This window comes from Coffea arabica, chromosome 6c (genome assembly GCF_036785885.1).
Source record: "Coffea arabica cultivar ET-39 chromosome 6c, Coffea Arabica ET-39 HiFi, whole genome shotgun sequence".
NCBI classification, from domain to species: Eukaryota; Viridiplantae; Streptophyta; class Magnoliopsida; order Gentianales; family Rubiaceae; genus Coffea; species Coffea arabica.
Window position 1 is genome coordinate 1,059,108 of NC_092320.1, and position 24,964 is coordinate 1,084,071.

At 38.2% G+C, this 24,964-nt stretch overlaps 4 protein-coding genes across 13 annotated transcripts; 2 read left to right on the top strand and 2 right to left on the bottom strand.

Moving 5' to 3' along the window:
- The first annotated feature begins 10 nt into the window (after window positions 1-10).
- LOC113691376 (uncharacterized) lies at window positions 11-1,715 on the top strand. Its single transcript, XM_027209493.2, has 2 exons — window positions 11-515; window positions 844-1,715. Exon 2 carries the CDS (start codon window positions 930-932, stop codon window positions 1,389-1,391), a length of 462 nt encoding a protein of 153 aa, XP_027065294.2. The 5' UTR covers window positions 11-515; window positions 844-929; the 3' UTR covers window positions 1,392-1,715.
- A 466-nt stretch (window positions 1,716-2,181) lies between these two features.
- On the bottom strand, window positions 2,182-6,808 carry LOC113691377 (uncharacterized). Of its 2 annotated transcripts, none has more exons than XM_072051807.1 (7): window positions 6,477-6,808; window positions 6,277-6,354; window positions 5,318-5,424; window positions 4,276-4,353; window positions 4,063-4,164; window positions 3,879-3,960; window positions 2,182-2,613 (listed from the first exon to the last, which is right to left on the bottom strand). In XM_072051807.1, the coding sequence occupies exons 1-7, from the start codon at window positions 6,616-6,618 to the stop codon at window positions 2,495-2,497; spliced, it is 708 nt and encodes a 235-aa protein (XP_071907908.1). In that variant the 5' UTR covers window positions 6,619-6,808; the 3' UTR covers window positions 2,182-2,494. The 2 variants fall into 2 exon arrangements, with proteins under 2 accessions (XP_071907908.1, XP_027065295.2); XM_027209494.2 differs by having other exon boundaries at window positions 6,486-6,806.
- Window positions 6,809-8,271: 1,463 nt separating this feature from the next.
- Window positions 8,272-16,367, top strand: LOC113691365 (B3 domain-containing transcription repressor VAL2-like). 8 transcript variants are annotated; one of them, XM_027209472.2, is made up of 13 exons: window positions 8,272-8,421; window positions 9,002-9,279; window positions 10,172-10,253; window positions 10,401-10,502; window positions 11,191-11,852; window positions 11,996-12,092; window positions 12,261-12,435; window positions 12,884-12,951; window positions 13,075-13,521; window positions 13,628-13,677; window positions 14,786-14,899; window positions 15,071-15,138; window positions 15,228-16,367. In XM_027209472.2, the coding sequence occupies exons 2-13, from the start codon at window positions 9,158-9,160 to the stop codon at window positions 16,016-16,018; spliced, it is 2,778 nt and encodes a 925-aa protein (XP_027065273.1). In that variant the 5' UTR covers window positions 8,272-8,421; window positions 9,002-9,157; the 3' UTR covers window positions 16,019-16,367. The 8 variants fall into 8 exon arrangements, with proteins under 8 accessions (XP_027065273.1, XP_027065272.1, XP_071907898.1 ...); XM_027209471.2 differs by having other exon boundaries at window positions 8,293-8,850; XM_072051797.1 differs by having other exon boundaries at window positions 8,295-9,279; window positions 11,191-11,283; window positions 11,662-11,852.
- Window positions 16,368-16,760: 393 nt separating this feature from the next.
- LOC113691369 (probable serine/threonine-protein kinase PBL11) lies at window positions 16,761-21,063 on the bottom strand. 2 transcript variants are annotated; one of them, XM_072051803.1, is made up of 5 exons: window positions 20,794-21,063; window positions 19,265-19,949; window positions 18,647-18,904; window positions 18,134-18,217; window positions 16,761-17,573 (listed from the first exon to the last, which is right to left on the bottom strand). In XM_072051803.1, the coding sequence occupies exons 2-5, from the start codon at window positions 19,916-19,918 to the stop codon at window positions 16,944-16,946; spliced, it is 1,626 nt and encodes a 541-aa protein (XP_071907904.1). In that variant the 5' UTR covers window positions 19,919-19,949; window positions 20,794-21,063; the 3' UTR covers window positions 16,761-16,943. The 2 variants fall into 2 exon arrangements, with proteins under 2 accessions (XP_071907904.1, XP_027065279.1); XM_027209478.2 differs by having other exon boundaries at window positions 18,134-18,253; window positions 20,794-21,060.
- Between the last annotated feature and the right edge of the window lie 3,901 nt (window positions 21,064-24,964).

A 24,964-nucleotide genomic window follows, 5' to 3' on the forward strand; every position in this document is an offset into this window, starting at 1 on the left:
TTCTTGAAGGGTGAAGCCGGGCCGGGTTAAAAGGGTCTTCTTTTCTGTAGATGGGGGGTGTTAATTTTTTTTTTTTATTATGGCCAGTCTCTTCTCTTTTGGTCCGTTTCTCCTTCACCTGTGTCGTCCTTTCTTTCCTTTCTTTTAGAGAGGAGAGGAAAAGGAAAGAAAGAAAAATCACGTGGAAGGAACTAGTATATATAATAGTTTCAGTCGAGCAAGAAAAGCATGAAGTGTCCCTCATAAAACTCAATGCACAAGCAAACAAAAAAGGAAAAAGGAGAAGAGGAAGAGGAGAGGAAAGCATAAGTGGTGGTTTGGGATCTGGGAACCTAGAATCTCTGTGTAAGGAGTAAACCGGCTGCAATTGGTGTATACAGCCGAATGGTGAACTTAGACACAACAATTAAAGAAGCCGTCGGAATTAATTAGCAGACAGCGGCGAGAAGAGAAGACCCGTATCAAGACTACAACAGGGTTTATGACTGACCAAGTGCTTTTCTTGACAAAGAAGGGTAAGAGTGTATATTATAGCGATTTCATCACGTGTATAAAATAAAAAAATATATATTTATAAAAAACTTTACAAATTTTTTTAAGGAAAGTTAAGTAATTTCATATAACTTAAATAACATGTAGTTCAACTTTTCGTAGTATTATCTAACCGATGTCACGTAGTGGATTACTACTGGATCATGTAAGTGACGGTCAGATGATATTTACTACTTGTATAGTAAGTAGACAACAATAAATGATATGCTTCTGCTTCTCGGGCGGGTTTCCACTTTCCACTTTGCACCAAAGAAAGATCATAAAAAGCTGAATAATGGGTTGTGTTTTCAGGGAGGGTGCTCTTTAAAGCTGTACTGTTATAGGTGAAAGAATGTACGAGTGGGTGGTGGTGCATAATAATTTGGGGAGACGGAGAGATGAGCGAGCGAAGCCGTACTAGGAGTAGAATGTTTGATGATCAAATGGCAGTGGTGCTCGGGAAGCTTGGAGACGACGATCCTTGTGATCAGGAGGAGGAGGAGGAGGGCCAAAGCACGTTGTTGGACCGGTACGAGAGGCTCTCCTTCGAGGTTCATTTGAAACAGGCCATGCTGGGGAGGAGTCTGTCTGAGCCATCATCATCTGCTGTGGCCAGGACAAGGGCAGCTGGCAGTGGCGCGGCCCAAAAGGGCAAACAAGGTGGTGCAGCGGCCGGACACCGTAAGTCTGCAATTCACAGAGTTGTCAGGATGCTGATCAAGCCATTAGTTGTGGGCACGAGCAGGGTGTTTGCGAGAAAGGATGGTGTTCGGTCGTCGTCAACTCCGGTCGTACAAGGGAAAGACCACCGCAGGTACCTGTGGAAGGCGGCATTCAGTAGATCTATGCGGGGGGTTTGATCTTGGATGAACCCATCATTCATTCATGCGTATCTGCTTCTCACCCATTCGCCTCCTTCACTCAACAATCTCTCTACTCTCTACTCTCTACCTACCTAAAAAGGGCAAAGCAGAGCCCAACAAAATATTTTTACTACCATACAAATGAACAAGTGATCTACTAAATGGACCGCTTTTTTGGTTATTTTCTTCTCTTTTTTTTCCAGTATGAAATTCATGTGAAAATCTATCTATTATGGGAAATTACTTTAGAACATGAGTATCGTCATTATAAATATGAAAACTATTAACAACAAAACCTGAGCTGATTACTCTGCCTTGTTAAAGTAGCAAAGGTAAAAATGACATATATAGTCTGAATCTCTCTTTTTCCGACAAAAAAGAAAATGAAATATATATACACAAAATAACACAAAATAACATGTGTATTCCCATTTTGTCTTCTACATACATGTTTTATTTGACACTCTGATTGATTGCTGAGTTGAAATGTTAGTTGGTGCTTGCAAATGTGTATGGATCAGCGCTTAAACAGAGGGGTGGTGCCACCGAGAAAGCTGCTTCTGTAATTCGAGTGGAACCGAGCCACAGGCCTGGCGCTTCTCATCCACATAAACAAATTTCCATAAAAATGTCAGCAGCCAGCGCTTGGTCGTCTTAACTCGTCGATTCAGAATGAAAATCAGAGGTCACCTCTTTTTGTTGGGGGGGGGGGGGGGGGGGGGGGTTGCCATGTTCTGTGATCAACCTTTTCTTTCTTTCTTTTTCTTTTTTTTTTTTCTTTTGAGGATTTTGTATCAAAGAAATTGCACTGAATATGGCCAAGTTCTGAGTTACAAACAGTTTTGCAGTAACACATCTCATGATTTAATGCCAGAAAGAAAAACTACTACCAGCGTCTTATCCTTTAGGAGGCTTCGCAACATCAAGCGCTTGTTGCATCAGAGACAGCTTACCAACCATAGAAAAATCACAGTACTGCTTTCACAGAGGAAGCCCAAGCGGGCATGTTCGCTCTCCTCAAATCCAAAAGGGCAAGTCAAAGCCGCAGAAGAAACATAAACCAAAATTCTAGCCTATTACGAGAATGATCTCATAACAACCTACGCACGACTCATGTACTGCCCGGTTCTCGTATCCACCAAAATTTCCTCGCCCCTCTCAATGAACAAGGGAACGCTGACGACAGCACCAGTGTCAAGAGTTGCTGGTTTTGACCCACCTGCCAGACCGCTCCAGATTACAATTGCACAAACAAGAACAAGAAATGAATGAAAAAAGTAATCCACCTCCGAATACAAACGCAAGTGAAACTAATCACTCCCACGGATTAAGCATGCATCTTCTAACTACAAAATCTTAACTTGTGCTTATTCATTAACTCTTGACATTTGACAATCTAACAAATTCACTAGAGACCATATAACCCGAGAACCAGGATATCTCTGTATTTACAATCTATTTTAGAAGCTTACAGTGCCTGAGTGGGGAAAGGTTTGTTCTCCCTATTGGATGGGAAGCTCTGTAACATCAAATGGCGACTGAAAATTAATTTTCCACCCTTTCATATGCCGTTTCTGAACCAACCAGGGGGAATTGGTTCTGAATCAGTAAATGGCAGGTTCTGCCTCAATCAAGCCAACCTCAAAGTTGAGTTCTGTTTTTATTATCTCTCACTGAGGATGTACAAAATTAGACAACCACTCCCTCAAATGCTGATTCAGCCTCACCACAAAATTTTACATTCAGAGGAGGCAATAAATTTTGTCTAGAGTTGTTTCGATCGAGCTCATCAGCACTTTGCACTTCAACATTAGGTTTTTGGATGGAGCATGTTATCTTAAAAGCCAGTATCCGGTGCATTAAGTCTTGGGATAGAATGCAATAAAAATAAGAAATAAAAAATAAATCCATGTATGTATAATGCAAAGCATTTCTACTCTTCATCCACTTGTTGCTTCCACTGCTGAAAACCACCCTCTCCCAGTCTCCTACAATGCCCATGAATACCAGAGCAGGTACTGTGTTGGATGTTAAAGGGGAGGAATGAAAGTAAAAACAAAAGGAAGAAGGGAGAGAATGGTCATGGATGAAGCAGGAAAGGGTTATGAATAAGTGGTTAAACCTTTACAAAGAACATTCCTTAAATGTCCCCAATAGTAAGACATGCAAATGACAAAATCATCCGCCCAAACACTTTGAGGCTGTGTGCAACATGATTAGCAATTCCAGAAATGTCAAATCTTTCATCTCTTGAGAAAAAAAAAATCTAAGGCCTGAAATTAGATTTAATCCAAATGTGAGGGATCGGCCAAGTAATTTCTTAAATCTAATTTTTCTATCCTTCTGCCCACCTGATCACCAAACACTAACAATATTTGTATGTTATCACCCTAGGGATCAATTATGCCTTTTCTACTATCATCAGCTTATTTATTACTTCGATAAAGGAACAAATTAACCAAGAAAAGAAGTAACTACCATTACCTTGAGCCGTGTCACCTCTCACACCAGGATCAACATCAACCACAGTCAACTTCACTGTGATGGGAAGTTCAAAATCAATGACCTAATTAAAAAGAGCAACATTAACCAGCTGGCTAGCAATGATGACAAGAATTTCCATTTCACAAATAAGATAGTAACTTGTGATATCAAGTGTCCAAATTACTTTTCCCTTCCAAAATAGCAGATTACAGTCCATGCCTTCTTTCAGCCATTTCATTTTATCTCCAACATCAGCCTCATTGAGACGAAATTCTTCATATGTGGTCTGCAATATAGTTGAACAAAACTTCATTCCTTAGTTGTAGTAGAGGAATATGAATCTTATGCTTATGACAACTATCTGTTGAACAAACTAGGAAAACAAGTAAAACAGTACCAGGTCCATGAACACAAATTGAGAACCATCCTTGTAAGTGAATTGCTTCGTTTCCTTAAATATGTCTGCCTCTTCTATCTGTCGTAACAGTTTTGTGTTAAGGAATACAAACAAATCAAGAAGAAATATGTTAGAAGAAACTTGTGAAATTTGTCAGTGTCAACATTAAAACCAAAACCAAAAAGTGTTCAGAATTGGCACTTTATGAATGAAGTAGCTAGTGCAGTCAATAACATGGGCAATCTATACTTGTTTAGATATTACTTGCCATTACTAAGTGAAGTAAGAACCCTACTTGCCTAAACAAACTTAAAGCTTTACCAAAGTTGACCTTCTCAAAGAAGACGCATTTGGTCATCATCTTGATATAACTTATGCTAATTTTCAAAAAATGTAATGCACACAGCCTTGTAACATCATAAGGAATCCTGTTCTAAATTTCCAAGAGGATAACAAAATCTTAGGGTCTGTTTGTTTGGAAGGAAAATATTTTCCTGATTTTCTATTGTTTGGTTGGGTTATCGCTTTGGAAAATTTTTTCCTACCGAAAATAGTTTACATCAGATGGTGTAAAATGACTTCCCATATAAATGAACTGAAGTTATTTTCCATGTCCGCCTCGTAAGTCGTAAGACTATCCATTCAAGCTCCCCCACCAGCCTTAAGATTCAGAACAAAACCCACCATTTGTGCAATAGCTCACTAAAGATTTGTAGTCTCCATCTCCTCCCAAACACCAGAAAAAAACATGGAGAAGGTAATTATTTTCCTCGATAAAATTTTTCATGGAAGACATTTTCCATTGAAAATATTTTACATTGAATCAAACGGACCATTAAAGTAAGATATTTTCTTCCAACTGTCTTACAAGGCCAAATCAACCCAGTTGTGGTAAACTAAGATGGAAATATCTACAGGAGAGAGTTAAATAACGTGGATCAGCAACCATGCCAGCGATGAACCAAAAGCTTCACTCCTTTATTGGTACAATGTAACACACCATATTAGAGGCACAAAAACAAGCCCGTTATCAAAATACTACCTTGCTACCAGCTCGAAAAGTTTTCTCTACCGTGTTTCCTGTTACATAATTCCGCAGTGTGGTCCTTACATATGCAGCTCCTTTTCCAGGTTTCACGTGGAGGAACTCTAAAGAAGGGAGAAAATTAAGAAAATGTTAAAATTAACATGGGAAAGTGAAATGGAAGGATGATGAGCTATGTATATGGAAATGATCATTTTTAAGAATTTCAAGTTGTTTACACTAAAACCACATGAGACCAAAGCTACGAGTCAAAATCCCAATGATGTCCCAGTCTTTAGCTAGTAAAACAATTTCCATCTGTAACTGAGGATGCCGTACAATTTGAAAGATATTCCAAGTGACAAAGGCGGATTTTAAAAAACTTGCATTGGAACTGAAAGTGAGAATTTCCCCTACAAGTACCATTGCATTAGCATTAGCAATTATGTCCTACATAACGCTCCACAAAATGAGTTGACCGATCCAATCTTCTGACAACCATGCACCCTAACATCACCATCTAATGCTTATAGGTCCATGGAAGTGCCATGAAGAAAAGTGCCACTTTCCTAGTCTTCTACTAAATGCTGGATGACTACTCCTTTTTTTTTTTTTTGCACTCCAGTAAACAAAAATGATAGATAAATTTGAATGTGTCGATTGTTCACGTATCTACTAAAAAAGAAAAAGTTGACAGAGTTTCCAGTGGCAAAATCAGTAAAATAAAATACGTTCGCATGAATAGCAAGCAACATGTTAGTCCTAAGCACAGCCTAAGTATCTGAAGCAGCATACACACAGATCACAGGTGCTGTAAGACATTAGCCCAGGCAAATAAAGAAAGCACTCAATTTTAGGTTTTACAATCACAACTACGCTCATTGGGAATGGCGACTGCAAGAACAAGCAGCGAAGAACAAGAAAAAATGAAAACAAAAAAAGACAAGGAGTAAGAGAAAGAAAGGCTACTGAGTTACCTATGACTCTCCAAGGCGAGCCATCTACCTCAATATTGGAGCCCACTTTGATATCATTGCTAGAAAATGCAAAGATTTCTGCGGAGAAGAAAGAAGGGGGGGAAAATAATTCTCTCCGGTTTTCTCTATAGAAAGGAAAACAAGCCTGGCATATGTAGCGAATAACGGAGAAAAAAGAATGGTAATGGAAAAAGAGTTACTAGTAGTACTTGGGAACCTTGGCCGACGGGAGGAGAGCAGAAAAGGCCGCATTGAGAAAAGGAATGGGTTTGATGGGGATGAGGACGGAGATGGACGGAGACAAGGGCACGAAGTGAGCTTGAAATTGGTGACTCCCGCCATGGGTTCAGCTTGAAATTGTGCTTTTCTTGATCTTCCCCCCGCCAAATTTATGAGTTAGGGGAGCAGACCAGACCAGACCAGTCTCAGCAGCGTCTCTCGCCAGAGATAAAAGGATTAAAGAGCAGCCAAATGTGCCGACAACCAACCCCCGCTACTAAGTACCCAATACTCCCTCTTCTTTTCTTCTTTTTGACTCAATTTGTGTGGGGGGGGGGGGGGGGGGGGGTTGGGGGGATACTATATCCAAACATAGGCACTCCGACCCGGACTCTTCTTTCCACCCCGTTTTGTGTGTTGTTTGCAAAAAGACGAAAAAGCCGCATTTAGCAAATACTACAACTCATTCCGGTGTTGATTGATTTGCGCTTTTGCCTCGTCAACATATTTTAAAATTTTTTATTTTTATTTTATATATATCATATAAAAAAGGTGTTGTGTTATTTTTTTTTAAAAAAAAATAATCCAAATAATCTCCTATCCGAATGCACAATGCATTTGCTGAGCATATATTTCACCTTTTGAGAAGAAGTTTGAAAACCATTCACCTTTTGGGAATCCTTTTTAAAAGATGGCACTTACTATTTGGGAATTTGCTTTTCTATTGTTGAACTTAGCACCATTTGGATGAAGATGTATTTTGTCAATTTATGGAATTTAACGGTAAACTTTAGATGCCGTTACTAACAATAGGGCCTAACCTCTAGTGTTGATTGATTGTTTAGTTGAACCCATAGTTATTAAATTCGGCCCAATTCGACGGTTCAATCAATCAATCTGACTAACCGTTCATAAAATCAGGTCGATTTTGCAATTGGATCGTTTGTGTAAGAAAATCGTTGACTTTTCAATGGACTAGCGGTTCAATCTGCCAACTCGGTTGAACCGAACGATTTTTTAAGGAGCCCGATTTTAAGTAAAAAAATGTTTACCAAATGTTGGTAAAAAATTTTTCGAACCTCGGATGTCAAATATAAGGACTAAGCGTGCTTATCACTAGCCCATTAGCTCATTTGGTGCTTTTTGCCCCTTCTATATTATATATTAAAGTTTTATTCTTATTTTGTTTGAAATCTTTTAATAAAATTTTATTATTCCCTAAATTCTATAAATTATGAAATGGATTTAAAAAAATAACATATTACACAATTCATTTTAAAGACAAATATTATTCTTAATAACCTTTTGCACTTAAAATTCGTAAATAAACTAGATAATTACACTTCGATAAAATTTTATACTTGAAGTTTGGTGGATTACTAATTAAATTTAGATTTTGTTAATTCTTATAAGAATTAATGATTCTATAATAAATTGGACTAATTGAGTATCTACTTGTTTATTATAGATTTAACCATATAAAAAATTATAAAATTATCGATTGGACCATTCATCCCACCGGTTAAACCAGTAATCCGTTGACCCACCTCTTTCATCGGATTCTTCTCCGGGTTAGGTTTAATAACTATGTTTGAACCTCAACAAAGGTAAACGTCATTCTAAGGACTCTTCATCATCCTAATTTACCACAATAAAAACCCCAAACATTAACTGCCGGTAATAATTTATAGTAGCGATCTAGATTTTTCTCCTTGTAATATTATGCATCCTCTCCTCCCCGCTCCTGGGTCCTGGCCATCCGACCAAAGCCCAGGAAGATACATATGGAGTTAGATACAGACGATAGTGGCCCAGTGGCAGTACGTAAAAGTGGTTTGCAAGCTAAGGCTCTCGGGAAGGAATGAAATGGAAGATGTCATGATTAAGAAAAAGAAAGAAAATACCGAACACTGCTGAAAAAGAAAGGTGGGCGACCTGTATCCTTCCCCCGTCCACTGGCGGATTCTTGAAGCAACACTCCTCCTCTCTCTCTCTCTCTCTCTCTCTCTCTGCTTTTGCTTTAGTGCCATGCGAGATCATTGCACTAGCTTTGTTTCAAGAAATTGTTACAGTTGACATATTTTAGACTAAAATAAATAGATAAATACCTTCTCTCATCCAATTCCCTGCTAAACCCAAAGGGTACCGGGTAGTGGGCAGTGTGGAGTTCTCTACCTCTCGTAAATCAGCAGCCCCCCCTGCTCTGCTCTGCTCAGCTCCTAAGCTGCTCCGCGCCTTAGAAAAGTCTTTGGAGCAGACGCTACTACTAGACTACTGACTTACTGAGCCAAGAATCCCCAGTTCCCCATCCCCAAGGGGCCGCTGTTTGAGGAGTCTGCATATCTTTAGTTTGACGTATCTCCCTTTTATTTTTATTTTTATTTTTCCGTTTTCATTACTACTTAGTACTGGCAGTAATTAAATTCAAGATTTTGGCTTTGTTATGATTCATTGGGTTTGAGGGGATCGGGGTATTACTCATACATACTACCTTGCCTACCAACAGAACATATACGGTTGTTTCCTCTGCTCAACTACTGCTGCTGCTATTAGATGGTTTCAATCGTTTGTGTTGTTTTGGGACAAGCCTATATGTATTACCCCCAGTAGTAGTAGTAGTAGTAGTATTGAGGAGGTGGTGTGAAGGAAGACTCGTGGAGCAATGGATTCCAAGGTATGCATGAACCAGCAGTGCACTTCGTCCTCATCCTCGTCTTCAATTGATCTCAAAAGGGGTTGGCCTTTACGATCCGGTGGCTTCGCCACTCTCTGTCACCATTGCGGGTAGGTAATCCTTTTCCTTACAACTTTTGTTCTAAACACTCTTCTGCAATTCTCTCTTGTGCCAGCCAAACTGCAGCCGTATTTTAGGCACGAGTAAAGATGTGCAAATTGTGTTTCCTTTACTAAAAGACAGTCCAGAACCCCCTTATGTACAGTTGTATACAATGAATACTAATCTCATCTACTGTGGGTAGTTGGCTTTTCTGCAGTTGATTTTGGACACTTTGAATAACCGGCTCTTCCTTTGTGATTGGTTGAATTTCGACCTTGTAGATTTCAGTGGTTTGTTCTATAAGGCTACCATCCTTTTGGCAGAAGAATAATTTCTGGGTGAGGTTGAGGACTATGGGTTTAGAAGTCCTGGGTTCAAATCTCCCCTTCCCCTTCCCAGCTTCTTCAATCTCACCTTTCCCCTGCTGAAAAAAATTTTAAAAATTAATTTGTGGCTGTCCCCAAATTTTGATGATTCACTTTCTGAGTCTATTACACAAACACTACTACCGGGTTCAACCTTGGACCTGAGTCTGTGCGGTTTGTCTATGTGTCCTTTATTTTTGTTGCTTTGATAACCCAACTAACTTTGCCCAAAAGGAGTTTTGGGTTCCTGAGAAAAGAAGATATTAGTTTACAAAACTTGTAATCCATGTGCCCAGACCAGACCAGACCCAAGTTCCAGTTTTTTAGTCAACCATATCTTGCATTTTGACCAGTCAAAAGTTTTTTCTACCTCTTATATAGAATTCAAATGTCTTTGACATTTAACACAATGGGTATCTTTATCTTAGGATGATGTTTTAGTTTACACATTATAGTTTTCTTTGACTTTCCTACATTTTGGGCTGATAAGTATACACTAGAAAAGACATGACCTAAGCATCTGGATTGACTGCAGCATTGCTTATGAACAATTAGTCTTCTGCGACAAGTTCCACTCAAACGACTCTGGTTGGAGGGAATGCACAACGTGTGGTAAGGTGAGCTGGTTGAATATATTCTTTTTAGCCTGCATGTTGTAACATTATGCTGCAAAAAGTAGTTGGTTGATTAACTCTGCCTCCCCTAGAACAATGTTTTCTCTGTAAAACTATGCCACAAAAAGTAACTGGTTTCAACAATGGCAGCGTCTTCATTGTGGATGCGTTGCGTCTAGCTCTTGGCTCGAGCTACTTGACAGTGGTGGTGTAAATTGTATTAGCTGCTCGGAAAGTCATGGAATTTGCTCTGTAAGATCAACCGATGCACATTCATAGTTGAACTCAGATGTTACACCAAATAGGGGCTTTAGGATTTTGGGTTTTCCATACCTGCATTTCCCCCCTGTTTTTTCTATATTTTGATTTCTGCACACCTGTGCTTCCTTCCCCACTTTTCTACGTTATAATTCTTGTACTTGAATTGGAAATACATCCTGGTGGATGGGATCATCGAGTATAGCAAGATGCCAACCATTGCAGAGATTCAGGATAATCAAGGGTAGGGGGAGCACCCAACTTTGTTGAGAATCTCTAATTCAGATGGTCAAGCTTTTCAAGGCGAATTCCATGTAATTGGAATAATAGTTGGTGTCTGTCTCCATCTCTAAAATCTCTAGTCTTGATTCAAGGGCTTAGAGGATCTAATAAAATGACTTTAGGGCCAGGACGAAATTTGGGTGTTTTACGCTGAAAACCCATCGCATGACTCTTGGTTATGGTTATGGGCAAGATTCGATTATTTCAGAAGCATTACTTCTAAAACAGTCAATTTCTAATGGCACAACTTTTTCTATCGGTTACATTATTGAAATTGTCAAGGGATTTTGAGCTTAGTCAGCTACTTTCCTTCTTTTCATTCATTATTATCCTTTAAGTTGGAGTCTGTGATGCTTTCTTCAGAATTGAAGTGATAAGTTGACTCTGAATGTTAATGCAGACTTTGACTGGTGAAAAAAATAAAGATTGCAGAGTATTCTCAGCAGATGATGGCGGGGGAAAGCAATTCACTACTGTGGGCAGTCAGTCAAATGTTGGTATTACTGACAAGATGAAGCTTGTTCAGTTCGGTGATGATGCAGGCAGTAGTGACCAATCACAGTTGTTTCTGTCTCAGACAGATGATAGGATTGAGTCTCTTGGGCAGAGGAAAATGAAAGAAAATTTTCTTACATCAGGAGAATTTGGAAGCCCCTTTTTGTCAGTTTTAAATCAGACATCAGTTGAAGCAGCTCAAAATGCCCAATTAAATGAATATAAGGAATATATGCCGATTAAAGATACTCACGGTTCATCAGTTCAAACAAATTTAACTATATCACCTCCTGCTACATCAGGAGATAAAAATTTTTTACCTGCAGTGGTTGCTGAAGAAAGGCCACTAAACAAGAAGAGTTCTTCCTTTTCGCAGGGGTCTAGATCTCGCCATCTCTTGCCCAAACCTGTAAAATCTATTATGGCTGCAGGCTTGGAGGCAAATGTTAGCTCACTTACCCAGTTAAGGGTGGCAAGACCACCTGTTGAAGGAAGAATTAAGAACCAGTTGCTTCCTCGTTATTGGCCCAGGATAACAGACCAGGAGCTGCGGCAAATATCTGGAGAGTATCCATGATTAGATTATTCCTTTTTCTTGGTTGTAGCTTAGATTCCATTAAGAGATGGTGACAAGTAAATTCTATGTTGACTGCTAAGAATAATCTTCACCCTGTCCTAGGGCAATATTTCCTTGACAGGGTATATGTCAGCTCGAATTCCACTGTCGTTCCTTTGTTTGAAAAGGTTTTGAGCGCCAGCGATGCTGGTCGAATTGGTCGATTGGTTCTTCCAAAAGCATGTGCTGAAGTACGAATGCCGTTGCTGTCCTTATTCTGAATCTTGTACCTGTTTTGCACACTGATGAACATCAGAATTTAGTTTAGTTTCTAATGTTGTCTACTTTTCTATTTGCCTCTGGCATCATGGTTATATGTGTTTTATCTGTCTCATGAGTAAAAAGAATTTCACTTTTAGGCATATTTTCCACCAATCTCTCAACCAGAAGGCCTTCCTTTGAGGATTCAGGATGTTCAAGGCAAAGAATGGGTGTTTCAATTCAGATTTTGGCCAAATAATAACAGCAGAATGTATGTCTTAGAAGGTGTAACCCCTTGCATACAGTCAATGCAATTACAAGCTGGAGATACTGGTATTTTAACTGCACCTTTTCCTCTGTAGGTGTTAAACAAGCCTGTTGCAGAAATTTTAGTGTTACAAGACCTCTGTATCATTTTTAAGTCCTGCAGATAATGCACTGAGATTCCAGTTATTTCTCATAGCATAGGATGCATGCTTATCATTTCTAGTCACCCACAAGCATATGATTGCTGAGCTTGATTTAATGTTTAAAAAAAACTTCTATGACTTTCTAAGTGAATGAAAATTTGAGCTTATTCCAGTTATTTGCTTGTTAGAACAATTTAATTTTTGATATAGTTATTTGGTACATCTGTATCAGATCAGAAAGTTTGCAAGATGTTTTTAAAGAATCTCTATTCTTAATATGAATTTTAGAGTGTTATTCTGAGAAAAAGATCAACTTTAAGCAAGTTTTTGTGCTCCATTCTTCTCATCTCTTTGGATTATCTTCCTTTCAGTGACCTTCAGTCGCATGGATCCTGAAGGAAAACTTTTAATGGGTTTCAGGAAGGCTTCACTTATGCAGGTATTAAGTTCTTTGAATAGATAAGCCAATTCCATGCAGATACATACATACATACATATTATATATATATATATATATATATATAGACATATATATAACAAGCTTTAATTGGTTAGGTAACAGACATGTTCGGATTTCCCTTCACAGGATAATAAACATCTGTCTAGCATCCCGAAGGGCTCTTTTTCAAGTGAACCATTCTTTTTGCCTGGTGCTGATAATCTACATTCAGCTAACAGTCAGTCTGCCCTTCTTGACTCGGTTAAAGGAAGCGGGGTTTTTCCTCTGAGTGCATTGTCAAAACATTTCAGTGCTGTGGAGTTTGGCTGGCACATAGCTGAGATGAATGGTGAAAAGACTCTGGATGGCATATTTCCATCACCCATGCTAGTTCCAGAGCGCAAAAGAAGTCGGAATATTGGGTCAAAAAGCAAGAGATTGCTCATTGATAGCCAAGATGCTTTTGAGCTGAAACTTTCATGGGAAGAGTTACAGGACATGCTCTGCCCTCCACCGTGTGTTAAGCCAAGCACTGTTGCAATTGAGGATCATGAATTTGAAGAATATGATGTAAGAACTCTTTGAGAATGCCTATTGTGTTCTGCTCTTAGTTCTGGTCTTAAAAATGACCTGTTGGTGATCTTTTTTTTTTTTTTTCCTGTTTCTTGCGTGACAGCAACCACCAGTTTTTGGGAAGAAGAGCATTTTCACCATGCGCCAATCAGGGTATGAAAATTTTTTTGTACTTGAATTTTAACTTCTTTAGTGAGGAAATAGGGCAATTTAGAAACAATATTTTATATCACACCGTTAGCTTATTAAGTTTTGAGTTCACCTACCAAAAACGACTGAAAATCACAACATGTCTAAGCGATAGATACAAACGTGGAAATCCCTAAGTCAAGGAGATGGGCTATCATTTAGTTTGTCTCTGTCTTATAAGTCATATGTCACTTTTAGAGTAGGATTTTTCTTAAGTTTTATACAGGGTAAGAAAATTATATTTCTTGTGTGCTTTTTTACACAAATAGACTTGCATATATATACACATATATAATATCGTTTTAAAAAAGTTTGGAATGACAAAATTGATATTATATCGGTAGCTTGTTAGGATTATACACATTAAGATCATGATCTTCTTGTGTGTGTGTGTGTGTCTCTGTATATCAACAGATTTATAGATGTATACACACATGTACACTCATATATGCATGGACACGTACACACAGATACACGCATACTTTTGAGATAGGGCAATTTGGAAAGACGATATTACAACTGTAGCTTGTTAAGATTGTATACACCAGATCATTTTCTCTTCTTGTGTGTGTCTTTCTATATATACACAAAAATAGATGTAGACTTGCGTGCATGTGCATAAATATGTGGACGAACGCAAATGGTGCATATTTAAGGCACAGACAAGCAACCATATACATGTGCATCCATTTTTCTTCTTCAGCTCTTGCTCGTGCAACCATCTGATAGAAGTATAACATCGCTTGTAAATTATCTTAGTAGTAAAAATAGGCAAAAAGGAGTGGTAGCTGGTGTTGATCTTATGCTTTACTGGCAATTTTTTCAGACACAAAATACCAGAGATAAGTTTAGTGCTGGACCATGGTGTTAATTGCATCTGCTATCATGCTTTGCCATGCAGAAGTGATAAAGGAGTCACTTCTTCATTATCTTTTTCATAAAAAAAAATATGCAGGTGTGCCTGTGAGCTTGCACTACCAATTAGTTCTCTCGATGTCATATTCAATAGAAGTTGCATCCATGGCTTTATTAGATAGGAATGCTGATCCTCTGGGTTATTGTATCAATCTAGGGAGCAGGAGCAATGGGCTCAATGTGATAGTTGCTTAAAATGGAGAAGGCTGCCAGTTAATGTTCTTCTCCCTCCTAAGTGGACATGTCAGGAGCACACCTGGGCTCTAAGCAGGTTTTTGTTTTTCGAATACAATTCCTTTCTCTCTCTCTCTCTCTCTCTCCCCCTGCGGGGGGGGGGGTGTGGTGGGTTGTTGAAGGGGGACTTCAAGCCTTATGAGTGGGAAGGGGAGGTTCTCATAAGCTTTTTTTTGAGTAAACATTAATCTTCTCTTCAATTTAACAGGCCATCATGTTCTGGACCAGAGGACCTGAGTCCCCATGAGCTTGAGAGTCTTCTGAAAATGAGCAAGGGTGAATTCTCTCTCTGAGATGTAGTCTACTTAAATGTATTATGTATAAGATTGTTGAGAGACTTATTGTGCTCATCTCCTATTTTATAGAACTCAAAAAGCAGAAAATTGCGTCAGGCCTTAAGTCAGCCCATGAGCATGAATCCTCTGATCCAGATGGTCTGGGAAATTCCAAGGCTGTTCGTGGTGATACAAGTGGGACGTCTGCTGCATCAATTGCAACAACTACAAAGCACCCCAGGCATCGTCCTGGCTGCTCTTGCATTGTCTGCATTCAGCCTCCTAGTGGCAAGGGTAAACACAAGCCCACATGTACATGCAATGTCTGCATGACTGTAAAGCGACGCTTTAAGACCCTAATGATGCGCAAAAAGAAGCGTCAATCAGAACGAGAAGCAGAAATCGCACAAAGGAACAAGTTTGATTGGGTTTCCAAGGAAGAAGCAGAAGTTGAGAGCTACCAACAACTGGTTATACCACATGATTCTCTGGAGAATCACAAGAGACTAGGGAGCGAATCTGAATTTCTAAGCCAAAGCAACAAGCAGTCAGAAAAACTCGAGGAAATTGGAAAAGAGCAGTTAGACTTGAATTGTCATCCAGACCGTGAAAATTTGCAGCAGAGTTCATCCCGTGTCAGCATGGTGAGTCTTCTCCAAGAAGCCAGTCTACCTTTGCAAACCTATCTAAAGCAGAATGGTCTTACAAGCTTGGTTTCTGATCAACGAGTGAGTTCAGGGTCTAATGTGCTCCTCCCACAAGTTACTAGAGAGAGTGAGCTACAATTTGATGAGGACCAGTGTCTTTCTCACGAGATACAAGAGCAAGAAGTAAAAGAGGAACTTTCAGAAACAGATCAAGCTGGAAATGATCCTTCATGATATTTTTCATATTTGTAGCTTTTGACCCATCGCCTAAGCTGTCTGGCTTCTGAAAGGTTCTGAAACAGAAAAAAAAAAATCAAAAAAGAAGAAAGAAACAAATGAGAAAAAGATATCCTCAAAGTTTGTACCTAGCAACTAGTTGATGGTAGCATAGTTTGTTTTATGTTTGAGCATTTTAGCTGAAGATGCTTTAATTATGGTGCTTGTTTCTGTATATAATAGATGTGCATTTTAGATTCGCATCAACTCATGAAAGAAATCATGAAGAGTGCTGGATGCAGGATATAAAACTTTGAACAATTTGTGCTTTTATTTATTGAAAAATAAATAATTCATCGAGCCAAAAGTGAGAACGCTGAGCTGATGACATCTACAGTCGTACATTGTTCTGTCAGTGTGGACTGCCGTTGTTTCAGTTTTCCTAGTTACCACCAAATTCTGATTGGTTATATTGCTGTAGCTCTTATAATGTGAAACACAAACATTGAATCAAGCTCGTCGTTATACAGTATACGTGTATCTCCATGCTTGGGTGCACATACAGAGTGTGGGCTGGAAAAAGTCCTGCAAGTAGAAATCTTGAAGCCTGTAGTTTGTATTATATTTTCACTAGGTATCATTTTCCTGTAACATTCACCTGAAAATTTTCAACTAAGCTAATGGGGCAGTCTTGAGTCACCGCAAAGGAAATGGAATGAAGCAATGTGGGATAAGTCATTTGCATCTTGGTCACAACAAATACCGCAAAGGAAGAGAATGCCATTATAACAAGACATTTTTTTATCTACAAAAAATCATCCCCCCACCTCATGTTCTGGAGGAACGGGAAGAAGAGCAGACACATCTTTTATCTTCTATATATCTTGTAAACTACTACTCATATACCTAAAAAATGAAAAAAAAAAATGCTCTCTATTAACATTCAAAATCCTTCCACGCTGGACCTTGGAACAGTTGAGGATGATGATTTCTGGCTTTCCTGCTGATCAACTTCATCCAAGGAGAGAGCGGAGGAACAAGTTCGCGGAAGAAGAGATGAAGGCAACACAATTGGCGTAGTCAGCGAAATTGATGGCCTGGTTGCTGGGGGAGATGGATAAGAAGTTGACCTGGGCACCGGCATAACGATTCCATTAAGGCTAGGTGATCTAGATATGTGTTTTCCACTAACTGCCCCAGGCTCTTGCAATGGAAACCTAGAAGTATGTTTCATATCTTGAATAGTCTTGAGATGCTCCACAACAATCCTCATGGTGGGCCTCACTGATGGATCCTTCTGAAGACATTTTTGAGCAATATCAGCCACAGTCCTTACAGCTTTGGATGGGAACCGACCTTTGAGATGAGGGTCCATGATCAGTGAGAGTCTGCAATCATCAGCTAGGAAAGGCCTACTCCATTTTACTAAATTTCTTTCCTCCTTTGGACGACGACTGTCGAGGTTTTTTCTTCCTGTAAGCAATTCAAGCAGCAAAATCCCAAAACTCCAAACGTTGCTCTTAGGAGTCAGCAGCCCCCTCTCTAGTGTCTCCAGTGAAAGATTTGCCAGTGCCTGAGTGGATGGATAATGAGGCCAAAATTAACAGTCTAGAATTGGTAAAGACCACAAGCAAGGAGTTCCAAACAAATGAAACCAAAAATGAATCAAATATGTTCACCGCTGAGTTAGAATTCTGGATAATATAACCTTGCAAAAGCATAAATCAATTTAACAAAACATTCACCTTTTGAGGTCAATATCATAAAGTTAAAAGTATTCTTTAGTAACTCACCATGTCATGCCCACCAAACTTTGGGAGTTTTCCCTGAATTTTGATTTGATTTTTCTATCTTCAGTAGCAATTTATTTTCCTTACTACTAGTTTCAAAAAACTATACCCAAACCAATATGGGAACAACTAGAACTTGAATATTCAATACAGCTTGTCTATCTTTAATAAGATGACTTAAATCAAACTCGTCCAATTTAACCATTCGAACAAAACAAAAATTGGAAAGTTCAATATTTATTTAAAAAAAAAAAAGTAAAAAGTAAAAAGTGGACAGGGAGAAGATGAACAGGGTAAGAAATGACAAAAAGAAACCATTAGCATGTAGAATAGCATTGCTTACTGAATTACTACTTGAGATGTCTGTCTCAGGAATGTGGCTAATGCACCCATATCCCGACAACTTTGCACTAAAATCCTTGTCAATCTGTACATTGGCAGTTGAAAATTCATGGAACATAGCCTGCCAATTAAAGGAAGGCATGAAGTAAACAGAATTAATTACTGCATATCATGACAGGGATAAATATTTAAGAGTTAATCTTATATACACTGACAGTGTATACACTATCATGTTTGGATGCACGACACATATGCAAAATTTGAGTTTCAAATTCAAATTTAGATTACGTGTCATGCATCCAATAATGAAAGTGTATACACTGTTAGTGTATAGTAGATTAATCCAATATTTAAACTTAAATTAGGATACTTCTAAGACCGATAGAAGGATATAGTATGACACTTAAAACTGAAGTTATATACTTATATTAACACCAGAAGCTTAAGAAAAAAGTTCCTTTTAGCGCCAAATTTCCTGGTTCCTATTTCTTCTTCTGACATAAATTTTCGGTACCTGGAAAGGCCCTTCTTCATGCAAGAATGTGAGACCTTGTGCAGCACATAAAGCAACTTTCATCCTGGCATTCCAGTCAATCGGAGGACCATCTGATCTCCCATGTAAAAGCCGGTCCAAGCTTCCATGGAAAAGTCTTTCATAAACCAACATCCTGTGTTCTGATCCTTCACGCGCATGATAACCAAGCAGCTTACAAAGATAGGGGTGTTGTAAAGAGGTAAGAGTATTCACCTCATTGACAAATTCCTTTAAGCCCTGGAAAACCAATTTTGATATTGAAGTTATGCAAAAGCTGACAGTGAAGGTGTATTGAAATTCATAATATCCCCCCTCCAACAACCCCCCCCCCCCAACCAAACAAAAAAAGAAGCTAAAAGAGCTGTTTTGCCAAACTAAATGTCACACGTCAAGTGTACATGCATACACTTGACGATCACTTGGTTAGGTATTCACTGGACTTACGACTGTGGAGCAGCCCTCCAATAAAAGCATGTCAACAAACTTAAGTGGGGAACCAAAGAACTGATTTTGAACCAGAAGCATAATGTAAAGTAAAAATCAGCTATGACCATGGAAAAGGAAAAAACAAAGAAGAGATGAACAACCATGTACTACCTGATTAGATGCGTGAAGGCGGGTGATTGTGGCTTCAAGCTTTTTGGAGGCAGTAGCCTCTTCCCCAAAAGAGGCTCTGTAGATCACTGAAGAAAGCCCTTCTGACATGCATAACTCAGGAGAGAAATTATGGCAAGCAACAGCTATTTCTTCGTACGAAAAATTTCTTAGGGGTCCAGAAGGGGACATTGTTGGAGGTGGAGTTGGGGGCAAAGGCAAGGGTCCAGAGGCATTTAGAGGACCACTGGCATTTCCCCCTTTAAAGCTTGCCATAGTTTTCAAAGCTACAACAATCTGAGGTGACGGCAGAGGAAGAGGTTGAGGACTTGCTGGCTGGTATTCTTTCTTAGATCCAACGCGACTCTTGGATTCATCTACTTCTTCACATTCATTTGATATCAGGGTATCTTCAGCCACAACAAGGCTTGAAGGGGCAGATAAAGCTCGCATCCTACTGTTGGTTTGCTTGGTATTGGATTGGACAGGTTTTACTCTAGTTCTGAAACTTGGAGGTGCAGATTGCAATGACCTCGTATGCTTTTGCGGTTCAGGCAAAGTCGTAGGTGAATGTTCCTGAGAATGGATGGATTTGATGGAGTAATTGATCTGCTCCATCTTTTTCTTTTTGCTCTTCAGAACTGTGAAACAACCCATGTTGCGGAGAAAGAACTAATCCAGGTTTTATCTGTTTCCAGCCAAATGAACCGATAGATACAATTAAGGCACAATACTATGCCACATGGCTCTGTATGTCTGTTACCATCATATCAATCAAAGTACTAAGAGAATGGATATGCACAGCTGAATGGCACTTGCATGGGGACAAAATGCAAAGAATAATTAGGCAAACAAAGATGGTGTTCAGATTAGGAATTCACCATGTCCTTCCCATAAAAAGGGATAAGGAAGTGAAGAAAAAAGAAGAATGTGATAAACCAGAGAGGACTACCATGTGTTTAAGCAAATGGAACAGTGAGTGTTTCCCGCTTAAAAAATGTCACCACTGGTTTTCAGATGCGTGATCGTCCTAAAATTCAGTTCAACATAATTTGTACAAATAGGCATACACGAAGGTAACGGGATGTACTCGTTCGGTAGGCTACTACCAGTTATAAACCGATGATCCCCAGATTCAGATGGCAACATATACAAATAAAAGAGAGACAGAGAGAGAACCCCCGGATTCAGAAAGTCCAAGAAACAACTTTGGCAGGGAAAGAGTAATAGTATTCCAACAAACAAGCAGGCAGTTAAACAATATAGTAGCATTTCAATGACTAAAATTTCAATCTAGGAAAGCGAAAAGATGGGTGGATAATAGAGAAAAAGAACAGAGTCATGGTATTACTGCTATTTGTGTTATCTCCTGGGTGAAAGTTGCGGCTTTCCTAAGGGGCTAGCATAGCGAGAGCAGACATGAATCCAAAAATTCAAGAGAACCCAAAAAAAAAAGAAAGACGAGAAAGAATCCAAACAAATGAGGGAAGAAATAGATACAAGTAGTAGTAGATAGCATATCCAAAGCAAACCTTGGGGTGGAGACAAATGATCCCTTCCTCCAAAAATTGAGCTGATCTTTGAGGACAGTTTGAACCGAAGTAGACTAGATCTCCATTTTCTAATCTCAAACCTCCCGATTTGTGAAAGAAAGGAGAAAAAATCCAATCTTGATGATGAATTTCGAGGGCCTTGATTTTGGAATTTTTTGGGTGGGGAGCAAAATTTCTCTATCTCAATGAAATACTAACTAGACTAGTCTGCTAGTGCTGGCGTAGGATGAGGAAAGGAACAAAGCGATTTTTCTTTTTCTTTTTTCTTTTTTTTTTTTTTTGCTGATAAAGCAAAAGGTTGGCGAAGTTATGAGAGAGAGAGAGTCGTAGGAATTGTGGGCAAAGCGGCAGTGGTCAAACCAACCAAGCCCCCAGGGTGGGACCACCCGCCCCAGCACAGTGACACACTACCCCTATGATCCCCTCAATTCACCATTTTTGGCATCTCTTTCAACAACATCTTTCTTTCGAATTTTTTTTATATTTATAAAAAAAAATGAATTAGTTATTTCATAAAAAAAATAATTATAACGTTGTAAAACTAAGTAAAAATATTGGTGCCTACGAGACCGTATTATGCTGCTAATATAAGTAAGATATTTATCTGAAGCTTCGTCACTCTCCCCCCCCCCCACCCCCCCGGGGCCGCGGGGTGGGGGGGCCTCCCACTCAATCAAAACAATTGTCACTTCATTCAATTAGAAATATTTCATTTGGAATTTTATCAGAGATAAAAATAAAAAAAAAAAAGACGTAACAAATACTTTCGTTTGTTAACTAGTCTACCCTTTCTGCCATTGAACAAAGGATCAACAATATCACAACAGGTTTCATTCAAAAAAAAAAAAAACAATGGCAAACAAAAAATAGCAGAACAGTCGGGTCAGGTGCCCGACCCCCGCACCAAAATTGTGAGAACTGATTCGATTCTCGTAGTTGGACACAAAATCACGATGCCCACATGGTCAAATAGTCAGAGTATATTCTCTAAAAAATAATTTTAATAATGCATAATTAAAAACTAACTAAAAATCTTTGGTCATCATTAAAACTAATAATTATCGCATAACCATCATCTTATATATTCATCTAAATAAATTTTGCTCCGTGGGCCGAGTGCCGGACTTATGAACATTTCTGACTGTTCAACTTCTTTTATTTATTTATTTATTTATTTGTGATATTGTTGATCTTTTGTTCTGAAAAAAAAAAAAAAAAAAAAAGTGTATGTTCCTTTATACTTGGGAAATAAATGACGTTGGTTGTCAATGACAAAAAAGGTAGACTTGTCGACAAACATGATTCAGTCATTTTGCTTCTTTTTCTTTTTTATTTTTTTTTCAGACAAAACCTCGTCACGTCATTTTTCTCTTTGATAAAACACCAAACAAAATATTCCTAGTTGGATAAAGTACTTATCTTTTGTTATTGAGAAGGGCAAAGTGTCATTATTCCTATTTTTTACATCGAATATCAATAAATGCATACCAGGAATTAAATTTCTTATAATAATTAAATTTTTCCATAAGAAATTTTTTAGCACATTGTTATTAAAATCAGAACCTTATAGTAGGAATTGAGAAAGAATAAACGGAAATTTAAACAATAAGAAAGAAAACAAGAAGAAGAAAAAGAAAATTTTGAATGATCATTTGACGTTATTCTAACAATAAAGACATAATTATCATTTATTATCCAAATACATTACACTATTATCATCAAATAGTAATTTGTAGATTTTATGAATATAGAGGGAATTTACTACTAACATTTAATTACAAGGGAACAATACGTGATTAAGCCTTTCTAATGTCCTCTCATTTTCACCGGTACTTACAAATTTAGTTCCCATCTTCCAGTCTCACTTTTGCTGTATTTTCCTAAACCCTAAACCAAGTGAGGTTTTTAACAAGTCTTCATTTGAGTTTAATAACAAATTAGCAAATTACCTCATTTTCTTCCTCCACTTGATTATACATTTAAGAAATTCAATTCATTGACTGTGTTCAAACTTCTTATTTTTACATAAAACGAGTTACAAAAGTTTTTTTAAATGATTTAAAATTATATACTAAGCTACAAAGTTGATTTACATCATTTCTATTTGGACAATTATCATCAAAATCTTTACAAATTACCTTGGTTGTTATCTTTCATTATTTACACTTTCAAACCACGAAAAAATTTGATTTACATCATTTCCGCATTTGGACAATTATCATCAAAATCTTTGCAAATTACCTTGGTTGTTATATTTCATTATTCACATTTTCAAACCACAAAAAATAAAGGCTTCCCCTACAAAAAAAAAAAAGATGTGGAAAATATTTGTCATACAACAAGTTTTAGTAATTTTTTGAGGGCTTTTTTTTTTAAAAAAAAAAAAAGAAATAATTAAGGGTCCGTTTGGATGTAGTAGCTTTTCTATTAGCTCTTTCTATATTGTTTCCTAATGTGTTATATTATGCCTTTTACTTAATACATATAAAATTATAAATAAATCATTAGATGTGGTGTTTTAGGAGTATTGTGAAAATAGTAACTTTGTTTGGACTAACTGTTTTTGAAATATTTTACTGTAACAGCGTGTACGAAAAACTTTTACTGTGACTGTTTTTTATACTATTTTTTGAGGAATTTTTGGAATATATTTTTGGCCTTTTTTAAAATTTAAAACATTTTTAGAGTCTTTTTTACAAATTAACATACCACTCACAAACTACCACCACAGCCACTACCCCTTCCCCCCCCCCCTCTCTTCCCTGCCACCTTCTACCCATCCCTCTCCTCCTCCCCCAATCTGGCTCCTTTCCTACCCTCTTCCCTATCACCATCTAGTTGAAGCCAAATCAGGGAAGGGAGAAAGGGAGGGACGGGGGTGGCATGGAAGAGAAAGGGGAGGGGAATAGAAGAGGATGAATAAGAGAGAGGAGAAAGGGAGAAGGAGGGGGTTGTAGCAGTGGTGGGTGGAATTGGCGGTAAATGGTGATAATAGGTGAAAGATGTTATAGAATTTATTTTCTTTAATTTTTTTGTATATTTGTGAGTTGTTTTTTTATATATTGTATGAATGAGGTGTTTTGGAGTTGTTTTATTCATGTTTTGAATAACAAGTGAATCCAAACGGACTTCTAATACCTTGCCATCTCTCTTTTCCCTTGATTGTTCCATTCTCGCCCTTCCATCCCTTCCCTTGTTTTCCCACCTCTTCTCCTACCCCTTTATTTTTACTTCACCCATTGCTCTTATCCTTCACAATCGGGTTGCATGGCCAAGTCAATAATGATCTATTCTCATAGCAAACTAGGATAAAAGAGGATAAGAGGAGATAGAGAAGAATGAGGAAAGAAGTGGTGATGGAAAAAAGAAGAAGAAGAGAGAAAATGGGCAATGGAAAAGGAAATTTCAAGGGAAAAGAGAAGGGGAGGGGGAGCAGAAGATAGGGTATGGAGTACAGAAAGGGAGATTGAGGTCGATTGAGAAAATAGCTAATTTACTTGCATTATAAATGGACTTTCTAATACACATTTTTACCTTTTCAATTTTTTTGTTTCACATATATCATATTGTAAAAAATATTACAATAATGATTTCAAATAGTTTCTTGTCCAGAACACACATAATGTAAGAGTTTTAAATATTTTGGGATTTTTGTCCCATGTGTGTATTTTTGGGTAAATTTTTAGGAATATTTTGAGTATTTTTAGGGCATCGGCTATCTTGTACGAATGATAACAGTAATTTTTATTTTTTTTTTTAAATTTGTGGTCAATAAAATGATAACAATAATATTAGATTTGCCATAAAGTAGGGCAAACCAGCCAGAGAGGGCAAAGATGAGAAACGGCGAGAGGTATTTTAGTAAATTCGGAAGGGCAAAAAACAAAAGATTCAATTCAACGAAAAGGGCCTGAGATTCATTCAAGTGACAACCGCAGTCAAAGTAGGAAAATCATTGGAAGAAGTACTAGTTGGTTAATGGTTACGCAACCCAAAAAAAAAAAAAGGAAAAAAAGGGTATGGACGGCTTTGACTCTCAGCCTGGTCCGTCCGATTGTCCACCGCGCGCTTCCACTACCACAATCCACGCTTGGGCTTGGCTCGCTTTTCCCTTGAGCAGGGGCCCCACTCGGGTCCCCCACCCCGCTAC